The 23318-nt window shown below is 39.7% G+C and overlaps 1 protein-coding gene across 3 annotated transcripts in view; it reads right to left on the bottom strand.

The window, feature by feature from the left end:
• Nucleotides 1-23318, bottom strand: part of cadm2b (cell adhesion molecule 2b) — a 181709-nt gene that overhangs the window by 9647 nt on the left and 148744 nt on the right. For all 3 annotated transcript variants that reach the window (XM_031297478.2, XM_031297476.2, XM_031297477.2), the window contains 5 exons: nt 14225-14377; nt 13139-13276; nt 2692-2850; nt 2309-2399; nt 1930-2108 (listed from right to left, as the gene is read on the bottom strand). In XM_031297478.2, coding sequence (XP_031153338.1) covers nt 1930-2108; nt 2309-2399; nt 2692-2850; nt 13139-13276; nt 14225-14377 — 720 coding nt within the window. The remainder of the gene's footprint in view (nt 1-1929; nt 2109-2308; nt 2400-2691; nt 2851-13138; nt 13277-14224; nt 14378-23318) is intronic.

Genomic DNA, 23318 nt, shown 5'->3' with positions numbered 1-23318 from the left:
GTCTTAATGATCCGTTTCCTGCACCATGCTGTCTTTATTCTCTGTCTCAGGATTAACTTATCTCTCCTCCAGGCAGTACTCGACAGCTAAATTCTGCATCCTTAACACTTTGTTCCCTGTTTCCTCATAGGAAGAGTCCAAAAGCTAAACCTGTGTAGCAATATGTAGAGTACTGTGAGGGAAACTGGATTATCCTGCACAGTGCCGAGGCAAGATTTGCAAGTGAAATCTTGAGGAAATGGTCTGAAAACTGGTAGTCTATATCCTTGATGTTCCACTTCCGGGATTGAGCCGGAAAATCCGCCGGATTTCACTCATTTAGGCCGGATATCCGTTGCCTTGGGCTTCCTTTGTGTTGGCATTTTAATCCAGACAGCTAGCTAGACTATCTGCCCAATCTGAGTTTTCTGTTGCGCGACTAAAACTACTTTTAAACGTACACGTTCCACCAAAACAAGTTCCTTCCGAGCCTATTTTGTAGCGGCACCGAGGCTTTTCTCCGGTGCTTAGCACCGCCCAAGACGATTGTGATTGGTTTAAAGAAATGCCAATAAACCAGAGCACATTTTCCTCCCATCCCCGAATGCTATGTGGACCAGCCAGACCCTCCTCCAGCACACTTTGGAGGAAGGTCTGGCAAACTGGTGACCTGCAGGATGACAGATCACTGTTATACTTAAGTGCTGGTCCTAAAAAGGCATTAGCCTTATTTTTTTTATTTTTTATAAATTTGAACCACTAACATATTTAACACTTAAATAAATTTACTATCCTTATTTTCACATTTGTGGTCAGTTGGTCGAAGCCACCTTTTACTCTATTTTATCCAATCCTGCATTACCACCTGGCAGGAAATGCAATGTAGTGCTGTCCATTTACATTTTGCTCAATTTGAGTGATTTCCATTTGTTTCTTTTTTCCAGGCAGCCATTAGTTTTTTATTAATTTCTATGCAATGTATAAAAATCAATAAGTCGACCGTTTTAACTTGCTTGAGTTGTATAATTTATCACAGTGAGCGTCCAGTCTACATTCATTATTGTCAGAGTTACAAAATGTTGTAAGGTCATGCAGTGGAAACTTTTAAATCTGCACTGGCAGTGCATGGTCGCGCAAACATTAATAGTACTGCCAATTGTTTTTCATAGTTTTAACATTGAATAAAAACCAATGGCTGCATCAAAGGGTAAGAAAAATACATTAAAATAATCTCTCACGACGCCTTCAGAAATGGTCAGAAAGTCAAAATGTTAAGCGCACATGATTTGCATGTTAAGGAGCTAAACTTTGCAAAGACACTATGTTTGAAATCTAATTTAAAAAAAAGAAAACTTGACCTATACTGAACTGGCAAATGACAAATAATGCCAAAAATAATGATAAACATTATTTAGGGACTTTTTTAAAAATATTTCAATCCATCCACCAGCTATACCCGCTCATCCTTCCCATGGCTGCGGGGAGCTGAAGTCTATGTCTGCCAAAATTCATAAATGAATCACCAATGAATATTAAACGATTGAAGTCCAAAGTTTCTGTCCACAATCTACTTGTCATACAAACATGACATTAATAAAAATGTTCCTTAAACATTCCAACAGTCATTACGATGGGAAGATTATATGACAGAAACATTCCAGGGGATGCTGAACTTTGTGATTCTATTGACAAATCATCCATATTTAATGTAGCTATTACTATTGCTTTGTTATTATGCTTTTTGTTTTAGAGTTCTTTATTATTATAACATGCACTGGCTAAATATCTAGCGGTTGAAGTTGCCAGACTGACAAGCCCTCTGCTGGCTTTGTATCTTTGTTATGCACACCAACCATTTTTGAGATTACATGTAGTGTGCCACAAAGCCTTGAGTATGAAGCAACAGCAAAACGCATCACCCATCACAAGACAAACCATTACTGTACCCACCGTATACAAAAAGTATATATTCAGCACTGCTGGTCCCCAGGTGGTTACTGGCCTCGCAGCGGTATGTGCCATTGTCTGTTTTATTTAGTGTGGTGATGGTTAGTTCCCTGCCCTCCACAATCATACGCTCAATGTCTGGCAGCTCTCCTCCATCTTTAGACCACAGCACCGGTTCAGGTCTGGGAAAGAAAACACAAACATTTTCTTTTCATCCTGCTGTATGTGACTTCCTCAGTGTCAATAAATAATATAATAATAAAAATATTTGTGAAAAATGACATTCTGTAATGAAGACAAATCCCATTTGAAGTCCAATTTCTGAATATTTCTATGCTAGTGAGTGCCGTCAAATTGAAGCTGTAAAGACATGCAAACTTACATTGGGTTGCCTATGGACACACACTCCAATTTTAAGTATTGCCCTTCCTGTGGAATAATCAGTGAATGTGTGATCTCCAGGTGGGGAGCATCTGCAAAGAAGGGACAAAGAAATCCAATGCTATGACAGTACTGTGTGTTAGAGGCTGTAACTCTAAGTACCACAGTAGTTAGTTCTTTACCCATTGGACAGCTCTTAGCTCTGGCCCATATCCCTGTTCTGCTTTGGTACTAATCCCTTACCTGCAAACTAATCCTACATTAATCCTGAGCAAATGCAAAGTTAAACCTGCAGACATAAATGTAATCTCAATCCTTGCATTTCTTCTTAATGCTAATCTTACACATAATCCTGCTTTGCAGGGTGTGTATGACTGCACTCACAGTGGACCTCCAGGACCTCGGTTGTCATGTAGGGGTTGGACAGGGACACATGCTCCACGCTGCAGGTGTAGGCGACGCCATCGTCCCGTCTGTCCACCTGGAATTGGAGGCTACTCCTCACTGTGAAGGATTTTCCTGTGGCATTCAGCTCCTTAGTGCCTGCAGAGTCAGAAATGGAACAGGGATGCAATGTTCTTGTGGATTACTGATATTATTGGGGATACAAGCAGAGAAAAACAGAATCAGCTTGTACGTTAACTAAAGCGTGAGAAACATGAAATTTGTATTATATCGCTTTTCTGACACAGACAGCTACGGTGTTGTTGTGGTTGTTGTTTGTCTCTGCATCTTCTCTGAGGGAAAGAATCCCTGGCCTTTGAAAGTCAAGTCAAAGTAGAGCGAATAGTGAGGCGAGAGCAGTATGAGCATTCACTCGGTTGGTTGCGTGTGTTTGCTCCTCCAGGACCATCTCTCAAACATCCCAGTCAACACAAGCTGCCGACACACACTCCCCCGGCAGTGCCGAGTGGATTTCTATAGTTGTAGCCACACCTTTCATTTCTTTCCTCTCCTTTGTCTTAGTTTAATGCCCAAACATTCAGCCTTTACACAACTTAAGATCTTGATTCGTGTTTGTTTTGTCCGTGCCCTGTGTTGTCATCTTCATTTAGAGATGCCTCTTAACTTAGAACTGGAAGAATTTCTTTGTTTTGTGTTGTTTGCTGCTGCTCTCCTGTCAACGTTTTATGTGTTAGCGTCACTTTTCTCTGGAAAGAGCTATACAGGGCTACTGCATCTGAACAAGGCAAAAAAGGACAAAGGCCTTACTTGACGTCAGCCTCAGAACGATTTTTCACTGGAGCTGTTACCTTCCTCACCCCCTTACATCTTTCCCCATCCACCTCTTCCTCTCCCTGGACTTCCTGCCATCCAGTGCAAACCTGAGTCAATCAATACATACGTATGTACTCACTCCACAACTTCACTCACAAACACACGTGCAGCACACACAAATTGTTCAGTCCCCTGCTCTATTAAATACTAAAAGCCCCTTGCAATGAAACCAACATCACCCATAACTAGGGTTGGGTATCGTTTGGGTTTTTTCCGATACCGGTGCTAAAACGATACTTTTAAAACGGTGCTGGTGCCTGAACCGAAATATATAATATATATATGTATATAATATAAAATATAAAAAAGGAGCACAAAACGACAGTTGGCGACATTAAAGAACGGCTTGTTTATTGCTAAGGCCATATGGTCAAAATGAAATGATTGATTAATAATGTAATGTAATAACTTACAGTGACTTATTTCACCAGTAAATTGCTGGTAAATGACAAAAACAAGCACCAGATGGGAAAAGGGTATTTTACAATAACTCTGAATGCACCACAAGGCTGGCGAGTTTCAAGTGAACGCACCGTCTGTGTGTTGTTTTTCCGACAACGGCAGCTGCAGTCAGACTGTTACGTCCCGTGTTGGAATCCTCTACAGGGAAATACTTTACACCGCTTAATGTAAGCTGTCAGCATTTTAACCATTGTGTTAAATCCATCTACTAGCTAACATTAACGTAGCGTCCCGTGCAGCGATGCTTCTGAAAAAAAAAGAAGTCAGGCACCGAAATGTTCGTTCTTATTCGGTCACGTTACTACCGCTTACGTCGGAACGGGTGCCCTATTGGCATGGCGTTTTGGTACCCAACCCTACCCATAACATTATCACTTTGGGCTGATCTGTCCCATTTGTCCTACTCCATTGATTGTCTTTGATTTTGGTATATGAGAGGGGATTCGCTATTTTATTGGACTTTCCAGCGGAACCACCACCACTACTACTACTAATTCATGTATTTTTTTGCTATTGAGGTTGGCAGATTCAATCATAATTCTTCTTTTGTACATACAATTGTGTGATAATAATTAGTGATAATTGTTCCTGAAATGGCTTGACAAAATCCTGACATATTTTGACAGATGATGCTTAGATATTATTTTTAAATATATTTGTCTCAAAAGCTTAGAAAAGAAGGCATGATAAACTACTTATTTAGGCTTTAATTTGATTTATTTTTTACTGTAAGTTACAATTACGTTAGTAATTTATGAATTTAGTTGAAAATGTTAGTTACGTAAAATGGTGTTTTATATTTTTGTACTTTTTAGCAATTTCTGAAACCACGTGCTTCATTCTGGATCTGATTTGTATTAATTGCTGATGTCTTGCATACACACAAAAAAAGGTAAAACTTCAAAACTAAAAGTAATAATAGCAAGAAGAAGAAGAAGGTGACTAGAAGAAGACAAAAAATAAACAAAAAAAAGCAAGCTCCCTGGCCTCCAGGACACTTTTATTGACGAGTGCATCACAAATGAGAAACATCACATATCATTTGAACAAACTGGAAATTCAGAGACCTTGCATTTTGCCTTGAAGTACAGAGGGGGGGTAGTGAGTATCTCTGTAGTGTCAAACACAAATCCCTCTAGCCTTTTCTCTCATTCATTACGTCGCCTGCAGCATCAGAGCTGCCGTAGAAGAAACTGACAGTCTGTTTCAAGGCAGCTGCTAGCATCGCCACAGAGCATGCACAGGCAGTTTTTCCTAAGAATGTGAATGTGCAGGTGCACCTGCTTTGAACCAGAACCCCAAGAGGCATGCAGATCTACATTCAGGCAACTGGGGGCGCTCCTTTAATCACCTCCTCTGCATCTGTTTTAACAAGGAGGAACCTCAGTGGCAGGATTTGATTTTTTCAAGCATGTAGGCCTATTATAGTTTAATTAGAAAAGTATTAGGGTTAGTTTGGAAGACTTAGATTTTAGCTTCCCTTCAAATTAATTATTGTTTTCTGTTCGTTGGGTTTGGGTTTAGCTTTTGGTTATTTCATGAAGGCACCAGAGGCATTCTCTAATTGCACTCTAATTAATTTTTTACACTTGCAGCTATTTCAGATTGCGCCAGAACCTCCCGCACAACCTACTACCTGTTGACCAATAATTACCACCTTTTTTCTGTGATCCAGTTAATCTGCTAAAAGCCCTTGAAGTAAAAACTTACATTCAGAAGAAAATACGTATTCGCCTCATTAAACAGTTGTTGGGCTCTTTAATTTTACATTGGAACTTGTTTATCCTTGATCTTAATGAACAATCTTGCCCATTTAGTAGTGTGGTGTTTGGTAGTTGGAGGGTAAAGAGGCCTGAGGACCATGCCAACAACTGCTCTGCTGGGAAATCTGTGGTTGGGTTCCTGTATGAGATAGTAAACATAGTTTGAATCAATGTGGTCTTGGGTAGTACAATGGCAAGGCAGCTTTATTTGTATAGCACATTTCAGCAACAGGGCAATTCAAAGTGCTTTACATGAAAACAGATTAAAAAAATTTAAAACAGATAAAATTCAAGAATAAAACTTACAGTGCAGTATAAGAAATGAAACATGAAACATTGAAGAGCAATGCTTAAATATGTTGACATATTAACATACAACACTATCCATACCAAAAGGTAACAACAACAAAAAAGGCACAGGAAGAAACCGTCACAATATACAATTTGATACTAATAAAAATGAAAAACCAATAAAAATGACTTCTAATTTTGACTGTTGATTAGTTGTAAACATTGTGGCAAAGACCACTTTTTCACAAGCCATGGATCTAATGTTTTATCATGCTATAATATATTAAAGTGCTCATATTGTGCTCATTTCCAGGTTCATAATTGTATGCAGAGGTTAGTTTAAGGGCAGTGGTTGCCTGGAGGTCGTCGGTTGAAATCCCCAGACCGACAGGATCAAACCTGGGTGGGGAAAGTGAAAGAGCAGCGCTTGTCCCTCCCTCATTACCACCACCATTGGTTGTACTGGGCAGCTTCCAGGTATGAATGTAGAACTGTGTGAATGTGACAGGTAGACGTTGCAAATGAGAATTTGTTCTCAATCGACTTACCTGGATAAATAAAGGTTAAATAAAATATATATATCACAATAGGTTTACATGGTTTAATTTTCAAAAAACACCATATATTTGTTGTATTGCACATTGCTGCAGCTCCTCTTTTCACCCTGTGTGTTGAGCTCTCTGTTTTAGCTACAGAGTGAGACATCTCACTTCTGTTCCATCTTTGTTGGGAGTCGCACATGCGCAGTAGCTAGGTAAGGACTACTAGCCAGTCAGAAGCAGAGTATGAGGGCGTGCCATGCTAGCAGCTAGGCGAGCATTATAACGTGTGTTACAAAGTGACGCACATTTGTCATGGAAGTAAAGGCTGGACTACAATAGAGCTGTTTGGAGCAGTTTGTGAACAGTGTTTTCTGTTGGAGATGGTAAGTCCCTTTGGGGTGGACTTTTTCACTTTGTAAACCTATAATATGCACACAAAAAAATATATATAACACAATAAAGGAAAGGGGAAAAAGCCAAAAAGCTTAGGAGATGAGACCAGCGCAGGTTTGCAGCATACATCCGTACTGTTTCGTACATACATACATACATACATACATACATACATACATACGTATACCTTCAGCACACAAGTGGGCTGAGTAGTGTGGCCAGGGAACACTGTTTCAAACACATGCTCTCTAACTGTTGTTGTCATGATAGATCACAGTTATAGTTATAGTTACAGTTAACACTATTACGAATGGCTGAAAATATGAAATCCCCAACTAATAAAATCAAACAGAGATGTGCATGAGCTCAGATCCCTCTTTATAAGAGATCATGCTGGAGCGCTGTATTGTTTTTATGAAGTCACACAAGATCAAGGCCAGTGTATGTGGGAATATGTCTGTACTTACAGAAAGAATTGGAATGGTTTGATTTAATTTAAAAGGGCTACATACATTCAAAACCCTAATTTAGCAAATAAAACCTTTTTTTTTTTTTTTTTTATATTTTACCATAAAAATGAAGAGTTTAATTTTGATGTTTTGATATTTTACAATGGTAGCCTGGAGCTGAAAACAGGTTTATTTTACATTTGACCAACACGTCAAAATAACCCTACTGTACATAACATAACCCCTCTATAACTCTCTATAACTTCCTTCACAGTTTCCAGGCCCTAAAACTTTTCTTCTTGGTTTCTGAATGCTTTTCAACTAAGTTCTAAAGGGGTAAACAGATACAGTGGATAAGCTAGTGTACATTGTCTTAAAGTAGATCACAACCACCATCTAAGGTAATAAATGAGAAAAAACACTTTTAGGTTCTACAGCATATGCCGCTATATTCCTATAATGTGCCTCATTTGTAAAATTCTCAGATATTTCCCAGAATATTACCCCCTATCGTTAAAGTTAGAGAGTGGATAAACAAAGGAGCTATGAAAAACATTATGAGCCAGGGAGGTGTGTTTTTAGAGTTGGGTCAACAGATGTTAGACATATAATTGAAAATAAATGTCATGGTTAAACTGTGCGCAAATATCAGGGGTTTATGCATAGACTGTATAAGTGAAGCCAAAACATCTCGATCACCCCCTGGTGGCTGGCTGCAGTATAGGTCATTAACCCCACCCCCTCCATGTTAGCGGATGGGACATGGGCCAAAGTAAAAAATCAAAGTGCACGTCAAGTAATTTGAATAAGTTTGTTTTTTATTGTTGAGGAAATGAATGGGTGGGATATTTTTGCTTCACTTTTGTACAATGGTAGGAAGTGGAGACGTGTTGTCCATCTTTATATACAGTCTATGGTCAATATGTAGAGCAACACATAGATCCTGGCTGAAGGTAGGACACGTCAGTGGTAGCACCACTCTGAGAGCCCGTATTAACGAGGCACTTGATCTAATTTTGGATCATGGCCTTAAAGAGGATGAGAATATCAAACCAGAGGAAGTGAAGTAAAAGATGGACCTTCTCAGAAAAATAGGACAAACAAATAATGGAAGTACATTTCCAGGATAGTGTAGCCAGACATCTGGCACCAGATGTCAGGCTTTGTCCCCCACCTTCCTCTCTCTGTGTGTTGCTGTTCTCAAAAGCCCTCCGCTACGGGAAACAACAACAAACTTCGAGCTAGCAAGCTACACGCTGAAAATGGCATGTTTTGAAGAAAATTTGGATCCTGCAAAAAGGCAGGCCTGATTGGTTCTTTCGTGGAATGATTGTAAAGATTTTAAGGAATATGTTTACGGCATTTCCTCTCTAACTGGGACGTTTTGAGACTGATTGGTGGGATTGCTGTGGAAGTCCACACAACGATACAATGGTAACAGTTAGGTTAGCAAATGAGATTTAAGCATGTATCAGCTAATTTAAATAGCTCACCTTACTGTATTGTGTCAACAGTTAACTTCATTTAATATTGTATGTGGCGTTCTCTTTTGAGGGGTGCAAATGTTCCACCAAAACAAGTTCCTTCCTGAGACTATTTAGCAGAGCCACTGTCGCTGCGTCCGGAGCTTAGACGATTGTGATTGGTCTAAAGAAATGGAAACAACCCAGAGCGTTTTTTCTCTTATCCTGGAATTCTGGTAGCCAGATCTTACTCCACAGCGCTGTGGAGATAGGTCTGGCAAAGTGAGACTACTTTCTGGTGGACACTGTCAACACTCTCGCATACTGCATCTCATGTCCATTAAAACACACACATAAACTTGTAGCTATAGAAGAAAAAAAGGCCCCAGCCCATTATTCTACAATTAAAGAGGCGAAATTTAAAAGAGGCTGTGTGTTTCTATCAATCATCTCAACAGTCAAAAATAGTGTTTTTCTTCGTGTCTTGTCTTAACTCTGGCATATATACCAGTTCCCCTGGTAGTTAACCTCGGCAAGTAGTTGCCAGTTGTGTTAATTAGAGCATCGTGGTTACACTTCAGCTAACTAAGGCTACGTTTACATGTGGCCGGCAATTTTCATAAACAGACATTTCACCCTCTCCGTTTTCAAAAATAACAGTGCACACCTGTCAGTTTACCCCTGTACATGCCGTCAAGAGCATGCCAAACCTGTAGGTGGCAGTGTAACGAGAAGCTCAAGCCCACGTTAGCCAATCAGAATCCCAAAAATAGCAACAACAGCAACGAATCACTTTCTCTTTCTCGTTTGAACAAAGATGACACCTCCGTTTGTCTCAGTTTACATGCAAACGTGCAAACAAAGTTTTCCAAAATCTCCACTCTGGCCGGAGTTTTTAGAAAGAATCGTTTTCAGAGGCGAATTCTCCGTTTGCGTGTAAACGAAGGGCACAAACGAAGGGAAATGTCTCCGTTTTTCAAAATAACCATGTACGTGTAAACGGGGTATAAGACTGTTTGAACAATAACTTCCTTATACCTGTATGGCGCTTGTTATATTTAGTAGGAATAAAGTTCCTTTAATGATTTGAAGCAAAGGTAGTATAATATCATGCTGTCAGTGCACAAAGATTCTAACATGCGTCAGACATAACATGAAGGCCAGAGAAGTTTTCTCATGACACAAGACACTTATTCGGATATGAAAGTATTGACCACAGCTCCCGCTCTTGGCTACAGTAAATGATGTGTGGGAAACACTGTGATCATCCTTAGATTAGAGAAGCATGTAATGTAAACACGGATCAGCTGGACCAATTTGATTCTTTGGTTGTAAACATGTCTTCACATGTTCTTCCCACTGATTGGACAAAGTTGCTGTTTGTATTGGACTAAATAAAAGTTGCAACCAAGGCAGCATGTTGGTGATGCTTGATGTAAGCAATCAGCAAAGAGCAGGGAACAAACAATGTATTCATCATGGAACTTAAAGGTGTAATATTGTTGTAAATAAAAAATAAAGGTTTTTTTTGTGATATTTCATCTTTGCTCTGCTTAATCTTACAGAACAGGATGGGAGCACAATTTAAAATGAAGGAGCAAACATTTGTAACACCGAAACAATAATAACAATAATATATAATATATACAAGTCTAGATTTAAATGCCATTTTATCTTGCCTGAACTGAATATAAAATAATTCACCATGTTGGAGCTATTGTGTATTTTTGGATTTTTTTTTACCTCAATAGATTATAATTTGAAGCCTAGCTGCCATTCAATGACACACAGAATTTGTGTGGCTCTGCAAACAAATACTTTTGGATGACAGTTGCATTTTGAGCTTTGTAATGCTGTGTGCTTCTAATATAAATTGTTGAAAAACAAATCACCAGAGCATGAAATAAATGTGACATGTTTTGCTATTACACCTGCTGTCATTGTAGGGCTTTGGAGCCTGGTCCCCCAGTGGGGATAGAGTTGACTGACAGCAGACACTGGCGGCAATGATCTACCACAGAAGAACCAATGGCAAAACATGCTGCTCCCAGCACATACTCGCTAAAGAAAGCTATAAAGCAGCACAGACAAAAGGCTTGGATCGGGAGCACTGATTGACATTCCTCCCCTTTGACACTTTGACATGGAAATGAAATTTTTAAGTCAAGCCCTCCAGTCTCTGCTTTGTTCTTTGTCTCTTTTTGACTTGGAGATGCATTACACCGTGTCTGTTTGCCTAGGCGGCTTAACAAAACCCACCGTACCCGGGTAAAACTAATAAAAGCACATTTGTATGCAAGACACCGGTTTTGGACAGACTTTTAGAATTTTTTTCTAAAGATACGCAATTCACACATGACACATTAATGCCATTTCATACATCAAATATACATGTAGGGAATCATTCTTTTTTTTTTGTTTTCCTTTATGCACTTTGATGCCTGCTGACCTGGGAACGGCATGATGGTATTACTTTTTTATTTTTTTTTATTCACAAAGAATAGGAGTTTGAGTCGTGAGTAAATTTGTGGTACCCCTTACACTGTGTTAAACTACGTTTTGGCATTTGTTTTATGTGCATATGTCTATATATGTTTTTTTGAGCTTTAAAGATTTATTTTAAAGTATACCTCAAGACATAATGGAAAAAAAAGAGATCATCTCAGTTCCTCTTGAGATGGACAGCGAGTCTGGTTGTGACGCTGTGAGCCAGCTCTCCACTGGCCTTTCAGGAATCTACGTGCATGTCATTTCAACAAGAAACCTTCATATATCGGGCCCCTCTCCCATCAATCATCATGCCATGTTGGGCAGACACAGACAGAACCACCAAGAAAAAACTCTCTGGAGCAACTCTTCAATAAAGAGCAACTGTCACGCTGAGTCTCTGCAGCAGGCTGCGTTACATTAAAGAGCTCCACACAGCTTACCTCTGGCATCAAATTGAGGAAAAAACATTCCATTCTTTTTATGTTTTTCTCTTTTTTTTGTGGTTTTAAAGCAGAAGTAGGACTGTGATAAAAGCTATAAAAGTACAAAGTGCAGTGCTTCAGACAGTTTGGAAAGAGGTATACAAGAAAGTGAAAGCTTGTAAAGCACACTGTATGCAACCACGGAAAACTTCTGCTGGTTAAGTGTGATCAGCACACATTACACTGCACCATCTGCTGCCTAATGTATTGTCTCCGTCACTGTTTTTTTCCATCTGGGTGAAGCTAGTTATGTGGCCTTTTTGAATTTGCATTTTTGTGCGTTCTTGTATCATCCTCGACTCTTTTGACTAATCTAATCGCTGCTGTTTAAAAAACAAACAAATAAAGCACCTTAGAGCCACCTGTAAAATGAATGCCCAGCGAGATCAACTCATCACATGCAAACAGGGCCTAGGTAGGTCGCACAGACAATTTGAGACTGTCGGTTAAATTTACACCTGTGTGTCTTTTTAGATTGAAAAACCAAAGAATGAAGCACACAGCATGTATCAAACTGTAAGCATGCAATTCTTATTCCTCTCTCAGACACTTTTGGAGGGATAGCCTTCCTCAAAAACATGATTCTTCACCATGACATACTTGAGTCGATTAGCTGATCAACAGAAAATGAATGAACACAATTCCGACAGCAAAATCAATTTTTTAAGTCATTTTACAAAGCACAAATGTCAATCATTTGCTGGTTTCAGCTTCTACAATGTGAGGATTTGCAGCGTCTCTATTCTATATCATTGTAAATTGAAAACAGCAAACCCTAGAATTGACATTTCCCATATCCTTTTATTGCCTGATTGGTTTGTGTTTCTATTTATCAATCAGCTGAGTCCACCATACCATTAGTTCCACTAACAGTGAAAACAGAATGCTGTGCAGAACCTGTTGTTGATGTACACTTACAACTTAATAATTAGAATCAATAAGAGGCATTCCTATCTATCTTCACCTTGGTCAGGTAGTGAATTGTGGACGGCTCTGCCACAGTCCAGCAACATTTGGACAGCGTCCAACGACAGCAGCGATGCTGGCTGTGAGCCAGGCGAATCATGGCACTGCTAAACTCCGGCCAATGGAACAATGCATGAATATGTACACAACGGAATGCAACAGCTGAATGGTTTGACAGTAATGATGTGTCCAAGAGGGTACAAGTGGTAACAGAGGATGCAATGCCCTGTGAAATCCACACCACATGCCTACCTTGGACCTCCTTGTCATTTCGGAACCACCGGATATTGGCAGCTGGTTTGCTGCCCGGTGTGCTGCACATCAGGGTGATTACGTCCCCCTCCATGGCAGGCTTGGTGAATCCTGTGATCTCTGGTCGTCCTGGCACTCCTGTGGTTCATGGAATTATAATTATAAACTACAAGGACACTCTCAGAGCGCAGACTTTCGCCAAGGCACGCCCTAGCTCATAATGTTTTTCCGATTATTCCGACACCACATGAATGCAGCACGAACGAACTATCTCGCAATGTTAACAAAAGTGAAAAATACTTTGTGTATCCGCCCCAAAATTCAGATCTGCTCAAAAATGTAATGGGATCTTCCTTTGCCCATGCTACACCCTTCCACCTAGTTTGATAAAAATCAGGTCAGTAGTTTTTTCTGTAACCCTGCTGACAGACAGACAAACCAAACTGAAAACATGACCTCCTTGTCAGAGATAATAACATACTGAATACATGTATATGAGCCATATTCCTCTGACAATAAAACATAATTAACTGATTGGGAATAATTCACTTTATTCAGATATCCATGCTTTCTTTTCTCAGTGATAAGATAAAATGTTATTTTGAAAGGCAGGACAAAAAAGGTATGATTGCAAAAATGATTTTTTTAGTATCACAACAATAAGAATTGTATGAAGCAGATGAGTAATGGGAAACTAAAGCTCTATCTGTGAGATGCCTGAGGAAGGTCATTGTACAGCGTTGACTTATATTTTTAGTGCATTTCTTTGGATTCTTCACAATACCTGTCGGCGTTACACAGGTGTGAAAATATTCTCATTGAGTTTTTTGTGGCTGTCCTGCCTGGCCGAAAATTAAATATAGTAACACTACTAGCTTGTAAGCTTAACGGTCATCCTTTATTCTAGTAGACAAGGGTAAAATGTAATGCAGAAATGTTATTTTCCCTACAAAGTAGGACAAGTGCGTGGTAAAGAATAAGAACAGACTATAATTAAAAAAGTGCATATAATCGTGCTGTCAAAACGTGAAGAATTAGCCGCGTGTAATTGGCCTGTGGAGACTGGGCCAAAACATACATGCTCACCCAGCACAGTGAGGAAGGCCTTGGTGGTCTTGACAGGCATGGTGAAGAGCGAGCAGGTGTACTGGCCCTCGTCTGACAGGCTGACGTCACCGATTCTGATGGTGAGCTCCTGCGACGAGGCTCGCACCAGCTCGATTCTGTTGTCCCTCAGAGCTATATATGGAAGGAGGACACAGAGACCCACAGAGTGCACAAAAAAACACACACGGAAAAAGAGTGAGTAAGTTAACTTACGGGCAAATTCACACTGAATTCAGTGATGGCGATTAACTTGTACAGTAAAAGTACCATTTGTAATTCAGATGACCCTTTCCAAAACAAAGCTAAATACACTGCGCTTCATTTATTTCAAATAGTTGTCAAATGCACACACACAAACATACTGTGGCCAATGGTTTGAAAAGTTGTCTTTACATTTGCATTCTAGCCTGACTTATTTACAGTCAATGAGAATACGAAGGCATCCGCGGGATGCGCTGAAGCGCAGCAGCAGAAAAAGCTTCTAGTCCTAGATTACAATATCTATTTAGGTAATGACTTGCATTCCAGGTACTGATTTACACTCACTTTAACACTTTTAGCAAATGGCTCTGCCTGTGACATTTCTCACTGTGAACATCGTTGATACACCCTGGCTTTATATAGAACCACTTAGTAATTATTTTGTATTTTTCAATGTAACTGTAGGCTAACAGAATATAGTACAGATAAGGGCTGAGCAATTAAGAGTTAAAAACCATCAGTAGTTCCATATCGGGATAATCACACTGTGTTATTGTGTTACAAATTTCCGTTGTCCAAATTAATGATTTTAAGCAAATTGTAATGAAAAACTAAGAATTTAAAAATGTAATGCATAACCATTGAACACACTTTATTGTAATGAAATTTCAATCTGATTATATTAAAGCAGCCATATTATGCTCATTTTCAGGTTCATAATTGTATTTTAAGGTTGTACCAGAATAGGTTTACATGGTTTAATTTTCAAAAAACACCATATTTTTGTTGTACTGCACCGCTCTCTCTCACTGCTGCAGATCCTCTTTTCAGCTGGTCTCTGTTTTAGCTACAGAGTGAGACCTCTTTTCTTCTTCTTCTTCTGTACTATCTTTGATTGCACTGCACATGCGCAGTAGCCATAGACTGTATATAAGAATGGACCAACAGACCCCGTTGCTCTGGACGGAGACCAGTGAAGGCCATTAGCCACTTTTCCGGTGATGGCTGAGCGTTACTGAGCAGCCTCCAACTGAGAGAGACGACGTAAATGTGCCGTGAGCAACGTGTCTGAAAGTTGGAAGTCTTCTGGTAGCTATGCCAAGAGAAATCTCAATCATTCCGAATATTGCATAGACGGAGAGCGTAGGTATATGTAAGGAGATAACATAGGCACAGGCTAATTATTGCTAACTAAAATGCTAGTTAACATTAGTGATTACACTTAAACAGCTAATGTGAGACGAATGGATGGACGGATGCTAACGGGGGGTGATGGCTTATTAGCATCAAAATGACGCCATAGGAGGTTCGCGGTCCGAGGAGAAGCTTACCCCCTTGGCAGTAGCTTAGATGTAGATCATGTCAGCTAGCTAGCTCCATAGACAGTAAAAGAAAGGCTGTTTCTACAACTTCGGTCAGTTACAAGGCAGGATTAGCTGGGAGACTTCTAAATGAGGGCGAACATGTAAGTAGTTCTTTTGTAGATTATGGTGAACTTGTGTGTGTTGTAGCAGTGCTTTGCTATTGAGAACGAGGTAGCATGCTAGCGTTAGCATGCTAGCATTAGCATTAGCGTTAGCATGCTAACGCTAACGCTAACGCTACAAGCTAATGGTTGCGGTTAGCCTGCTCGTTTCGATTTTGAACAGCTCACCCAGAGACTGAAGGCAGGACACATTCAGAAACCGTATCTCACTCTAAACAGCATGGATGAATTTTTTTCAAAGTTTGTATGTGTGTGGAAGCACCAGAGACACAACATAACACCCCAAATCCCAGAAAAAGTGATTTTTTCATAATATGGGCACTTTAAAGATTTATATTAAAAATGCATTTGCTGTATCGTGAGCATCAACACTGTTAAAACATTCTTGTTAATAATGTGATATTGATTCCAAACAAAATGCCCAGCCCTAGTGCAAACTAGTAAAAGTTTGTTAATGAACTTCTTCCTACTCCTTTTTGAACATGGGAATTTCTTATTTGAATTACTTATAATAATTTTGGTAGATTGTGCTGAGAAGTACATGTCCTTATTTATCTGTCATTTTAATTTTATATATGTATGTATGTATATATATATATATATATATTTTTTATTATTTTTTTTACATGTTCAAATAAATTACTAGAAAAAAAAATTCAGGTAAAACACCAATACTGCTAATAGTAATAAAACAATGATACATATACAATACAAATACACCACTAATATTACTGTAATACGATTCATGATCCAATAGTCATTACAAAGGGCATTCTTAAAACACAGCTTGTGCAGTGTTTTCTTAAGACACCTCCAGCACTGCTCATTCAGATTACACACTCATAAATCTGGGAAAACCACACAAATGAAAAAGATCATCTCGCACCTCTCATCTCCTACACAATTTCAAATTGAGAATCACCTGCTCCTACATGCAACCAACCACAGAGGGCAGGAAGGAAAGCGCTCTTCATTGAATAAATTACACATTCTTAATCCTCAGTCCCTTTTGGCCTGGCCAGCTCTCTCCCTGGACCCTCTTTCATCTGAAGCAATTTGAACTCTATTGGATTGTACTACGCGGGGCAAATCTGGCAAAAAATGCAGCAGAAGTATGTGTTAATTAGGATTTCATCAACATGGCAAGTGTAAAATCACATCAGATAAAGATCATCATCAAAATCATTCATCAACTGCTCTGTTTCCATTTATGTGATTTTAGCGACGAACATACACAGCAGCCATGTGATACACAGTTAAACTAGATTGGCTGGAATGATTATTAGATTAACACAGACGTAGGACATTATCAACAACACTGTTCTGCAGCTTCAATTACACCATATCATTTGATGATCATTATCTTATAATCACACACATACTAAAAAGAAGGGGAAAAAATGAAGATTGGCTATAGAGATATTGATGGCCCTAACAAGTTTCTAATTAGAAACACTTTGTTACCCAAGAATAAAGAGTAAATAAAAACAATCTTCAAGCCAGAATTAAAATTTAACAGCAAGCTTTGCTATCAGAGAGCCAGCTTATTATGTGCTACGGGGCTTAATGATATTTGATAGTCTTACTGTAACAAACCGCATCCTGAAACAAAGCTGCCTGATGTTTTTTGCAGTTAAGCATCCTCACTACAGAGCTGCCCAGAAAATGCCCAGAGGCTCTGGCAGAAAACAGTAAACCCTTTGGTGGATGGATGCATTGAAGAGGTGATGGAGTCTAAACAAACATTGCACGGGAACTCAAAAGAGATGGAAGTACAGGCTGAGAAGATCAAAGCCTTGGACAAGATGGCACACTGTACTTCCACTGCATATCCCTCTATCTCTGCATCGCACAGAGAAGACGGGGAGAAACAGACCGACTTTTCTTCTTCTTAACCCCCGTTCCTCAAAACACCTCTGGTATGCTGATACATGTCCTGGCTGTTTCCCAAGAGGGATTTGTTAAAGGAAAACAGACATCTTTTGGTGGAAGTGATATTCCACCCAAAATCTGTAGGTGTAAAAAGTGAAAGATTTGTAATTTGCTCACGGAGCTGTGATCAGGTTGAATTCACGTCTTTTGCAACAGATTTAATGTTCACAAGATTTTCTAAAAGTAAAACATCCCAAACATAATGTACTTCTCCTGTGTCCAGTATGATCGAAACAGTTATCGTTTTGGCAAAATATGGCTTGAGCTTCCATGTTGCACCATTGCCACCCTCAAAAGCTCCATAGTAGCATATTTAGCCATATTTCACCAACATTATTATTTGGAACACACTGAGTATATGGTTGGACAACAGAGAAGTGGATTATGCTGCAGGAGCGGTTCTAGAAATTTCTTTGGACACTCTTTAAATTTCTTTGCTGAAACTTTCCACGTTTGCAATCCATTAAAACCAACACAAAACAGTGATCAAATACAGTTCTGACCATTAATACTTTCAAGTGACATTTAAAGTACCAAGTAGGCTACACCTAACTGAAATAGAACTTAATCTAAATGTCAGTAGCTGAAATACTGATACACATAGTTTGAACCCAAGTACAGTAGTGGCTGAGAAGAATCTTACAGTTAAACAAAAGATGTACCTGACTGATGCATTTTTGTTAGTGAGCCACTGGCACCACACAGCATGTGAATCATTGAGATATTGATAGAATGAAGGTTTGAATAACCCAAAGACAAATGTTATCTATTACTCAAACAGCATATGGCCAGGAAACCATACTACTAGCATCAAATCCAGGCTAGAGGCCCAGATAGCAGGCAGATCTGTCACAATCAGACCCAAATGCCAGCGGCTGACAAAGCTTTTTTCCAGGTGCTTTAGGAAATCAATGTGATGAAAAGGTTCATTTCCCCGAAACCCTAGATAGCACCTACATGTTCATTTTGCTTAGGAGAAAGCATAAATCGGCACCCTGACCTTGTGTATGCTACAGCCTTGCAGCATGGCAGCTTAATGTGCAGTACATCTCCTGTGATGGAGGCCTTACCAAGGCTGTCTCAAATCAGTAAAACTGACACCCAGATTCCCCTTCAGGGCAAGGAATACTGTTGCTATGGCCCTTTGATGCAAAGTGATATTTGCCTGGTTTCCCTGACACTCCTTCGCACCACCGACCACGTCAGTAGAAGACCAATTTGAGGTCTCCCAAGAAAACTGCAGTTTGTCAGATTCAGTTTGAACAACGTAGGTCAATTTTGCTAAAATTCATCTACGTATATGTAGTCCAAAAACCTGTCTTCACATGTAAAACAGTGACTTATTAGCATACGGTGCACTGTTTTGATGTGTAAGAGACGGTAACTACATTAGCTCTGTCCTCAGATAAAACTTCAGGCAGAGGAACTGGAAGTGCACTTATCACATGGCATTCACTTCTGCACTCCACTGAGCAGCAGACAGATGTTACCCAATGTTTCTAATCCAAAACGATGAGGTATGTCCTGACAGTCCAGCTAGAAAAGGGCATTTTACAGCTATCCATTAGTCTTGGAAACAAGCTGATGGCTCTCGCGTTCAGCCAAAATATGTCACAACCACAATGTCGAGTGTCTCCATTTGGCCATTTTTGCATGGCCTGTAACCACTTTGAGCCAGTCCTGGAATGTTAAAGCACTAGCTGTCCTTCAGCCCCCCCCCCCCACTCTCCAGCCAGGGGCTCCACTCTTTGCAATTAGAGTGTGTTTGCTGCTGGCTGTGCTCACTCAGTAACTGTGTGGGCGATTCTGGATGTGTTCCAGGGCTAGTGGTGCAGGCAGGGGGCTCTTTCCCACCACACATGTGGCTGCAATTAAGAGAAGGAAAGGGCCTTTTTCCAGAGGGCCATTGTTACCTCCGTGCTCTCAGAGATCCCACAGAGCAGATGCTACTCAAATTGTACTCATTTTCAGCGCTTGAAGGAGAAGGAGGGAAGGGAATAAGGAAGAAATTCTCCCAGCAGCTATGCTACGTCCCCTTGTCAAGTGGTGAATGATGACACTGAATATATTTTGTCTGTCCATTTTTCAGCCCACTGACATAAGCTTGATTGCACTCTGTGGGAATTTTTCTGCATTTGAGTCCATTCTTAACTCACAAAATGTAATTTGCATTACAACAGTGCCAGTGGGGTTACATAACTCTGTTGGTTTTCACAGCAGGTTTACACATTTTTGGGTTTGTAAAGACATATTAAAGTACAACACATGGTAATGACTTAGGCCCTGTAAAATATATCTAAGCATTTTTCAGGTGGGTCTCAAACTACTACAGGAATTTAAATACAACATATTAATTATTCTAAAAATATAATATACATTATACACGAGAGTGCAGTGTGGCACAGAGCTTAGTATAGTGCATACAAGAGCAGCTCTTCACATTAGTGATAATAGCCGTGTATATAGTGCCATAATGGTAGATTCACATTTCAGTGAAGCTGGAGGTAACCGAGTACACTTAAAAGCCCATTAGTCCCTGAAGAAAGACATTAGCTGTGGCCATGAGACCCCGTCTACATTTTGCTGCCAGTCATTGAAAAGTAAACACAACACTTGTAAGAACAAACTTGCGACTTCAGTGGGAGATTCATATCCCAAAATATCTAAAGAAAATGTGGGAAAGCATGACTAAGCAATTCCATTTAATAAACCAACTTCGTGGTGTGTTTACTCTAACATACCTGCCTACATTTAGTTGTTATATGTATTTGTTGCTTGTGTGTTTGTTGTCTACTGTATATGACTTTTCCACTCTTTTACAGTTTCCTCTTGCTTTCCAGTGTGTCCATAAAACAATAATGCAAAACCAAATGCCAAATAATAAAAACAACAGTGATAGCAATAATAATAAAAAAACAATAACCTGAATATGGTAGCTCAATTTCAAACTGAGGATAGATTTAAACACAGATATCTGAGACCGAGCTCAGGTAAAAGTCCACGCTTGCTTCCGACGGACCCATCAAATGTGTGTTTACTAGAATGGACGTTAAATGTGCTTTCATTGGTGCTCACACCAGTAATTGCATCCTTGGTAATTATCCTTCATTCTCTCCAGCTAATGAATGTTTTAATGCTCACATTAGAGCATTCATTTAGCACATAACAGCATTTTGATTACTACAAGCCAATTAAGATCAATTTTGCTTTGTGACCTTTATGATCCAAGCCGAATGTCCCAATTAAATGTCATGAATGATGAACCATAGACTACTGAGAGATTGAATTGAGATGAGAAGTGCTGTACAATTTGCCACAGCATGCATGTATATATGCTGTATATGTCTCCATATCGCTGCGACAAACACATACTGTAATTCAAATGAGCAATTTGTTATCTGCCTTTGACATGCATCCTGCAGTAGCTTCCCATTAATTGCATTATTCATATTCACCGTATCTGACAAAAGATTCTGCTTCCATCCTGCATGCCTCCAGGAATGTCATTACCATTCTATAGCATCGCTACTTAGGTTTTATCCTTTTCCCACAGAAGCCATAAGTGAAGTAAATCATAATGAAGACAGCAAAGGACAGCTCTGCTCTCATTTGTCCTGCTCAGTAATATTAATTCATAACCCCGGCAACATATAAAAGGGATAATTCTACAAAAGACATATGGTCCAAATCGATTTCTTCATCGTGGCAGCCCACCACAGAGCCGCTTCCTTCAATAGTCCCCGCTAATTGGTTTAACGTATGAATGATGTGTTGGCCTGGCTGTTAAAGGGATCTAATTCTGTTGTCTCAGATCTGTGGCGGTAGTGGGAAGGAATCTGCATGCTGGTCTTTGCCATAGTGTAGTCTGAAGCCTCTAAGGTGGCAACAATCAACCAAGACTCAGATATACATAATGGATGAGGAGGAGCGTGCCAAGGAGCCAGCTGGCATGATATAAGAGGAGGGCTGTGTTCAGCTTTAGACAAATGTGCACAGACAGTCCAACCCATATGGATCGGTTTTGGGGATCCAGCAAGGTTAACACTCTCTTGGAGCTCCACAAGGTTTGACTGAGCCTCTTATGGGAGAGTATGAGATGGAGGTGCTTCTTATCGTTTACACTCTCATCAAAGATAAATTAAGCCACTGAGCTGCTACCTGCCCACTATTTCCTTCCCACCTGCAACCACATCTCTTACCCTGATTCCTGCAACCACATCTCTTATCCTGACTCCACGTCTGTGACGAGACGTGACATTGCTGTGCAGACACATTTTAGGTCACAACTTGTAGGACGCACTGCAGGGATTATGCTCTACCTACCTACCTACCTACCTAAGGATTCCCAATGGGTTTATAAACTAATAGTGCACCACTGTGATCATTCTGTTAATTTAATTGCAACATGCAACAGAAGAAGGTTAATTGGAGTAGTCTTGCCATTAATGGAGACTGTCCTTGCCAGAGAAATGATAGCATCTGTCGTTAGTTCAAATGCTTTAAATGACCTATGTTTGTTTTTTGTGATGACACAAGCATACAGTACAAAGTGCCTGACTTTGTTACCAGACACCGCGGTTCATATTACGCGTCTGCTACCAAATGTCAACGTTGTTTGAACCATGACTAATATATTTTCCTAATCTTATCCACCAAATTTAACCAAACCCTTATCAATGGTGGCAGATCAGAAAACGCTGTTTTGGAAGGCACAGACAAACAACCTATTCTGCCATTTTGTATTAGGACTTGCATTACTGGCACTCGTGTATGAATAATGTTGGATGCAAAAGATACACATGCTTGCTTTCCTTACTGTTACACTGGAGTAGACTTAGGGTATTCAGTGTCTTTAAAATTCTGGAAAGACACAAATCCCTTTTCTCCTTGGCTGTAATAGCTACTCTTTGGTGCTTTTTTTCATTTTCTCATTTGTCAGACCTGAATTAAAATGGAACAAATTATAGTCAGGGCAAAGATCAGATTTTGTCTTACTTTACCCAGCAGCTGTCAAACCCAATTGATATAATACAGAACTTCAGCTTCTTTACTGATGTTTCTCTTTACTCCACTATAGCTGCTCAAAGGGATTTAAAAGGTCATTTTAATACTATTTTCCCCCCTCACTATTTTATATCAAACTCCAAACACATCCAGACAAATGCCCTTATCTTTAATACTGAGCTTGAGGGAAAGAGCGAGAGTAGATTTAAAAAAAAAATGCCCCACAGAGCATTTTGTCTAATTTAAGACAGCACAGCAGATGTATTTTTATCATCATTACTTGTATGTGTTTTGCATCCAGAATTACACATAGAAGCTGTAAAAGCTGAATTTGCATTACACATGCACAATGACAAACTACCTTTGTGAGGAGAGTGAGGGAAACTTGCGCGTGCATCAAACAGTAACATATGGCCATGCTGTCATGGACACCCAAGGGGATTGTTGTAA

Source organism: Sander lucioperca, chromosome 5 (assembly GCF_008315115.2).
Source record: "Sander lucioperca isolate FBNREF2018 chromosome 5, SLUC_FBN_1.2, whole genome shotgun sequence".
In the NCBI taxonomy this organism is placed as follows: Eukaryota; Metazoa; Chordata; class Actinopteri; order Perciformes; family Percidae; genus Sander; species Sander lucioperca.
The sequence above is the reverse complement of the archived record's forward strand: the minus strand, read 5'-3'. Positions and strand labels throughout refer to the sequence as shown.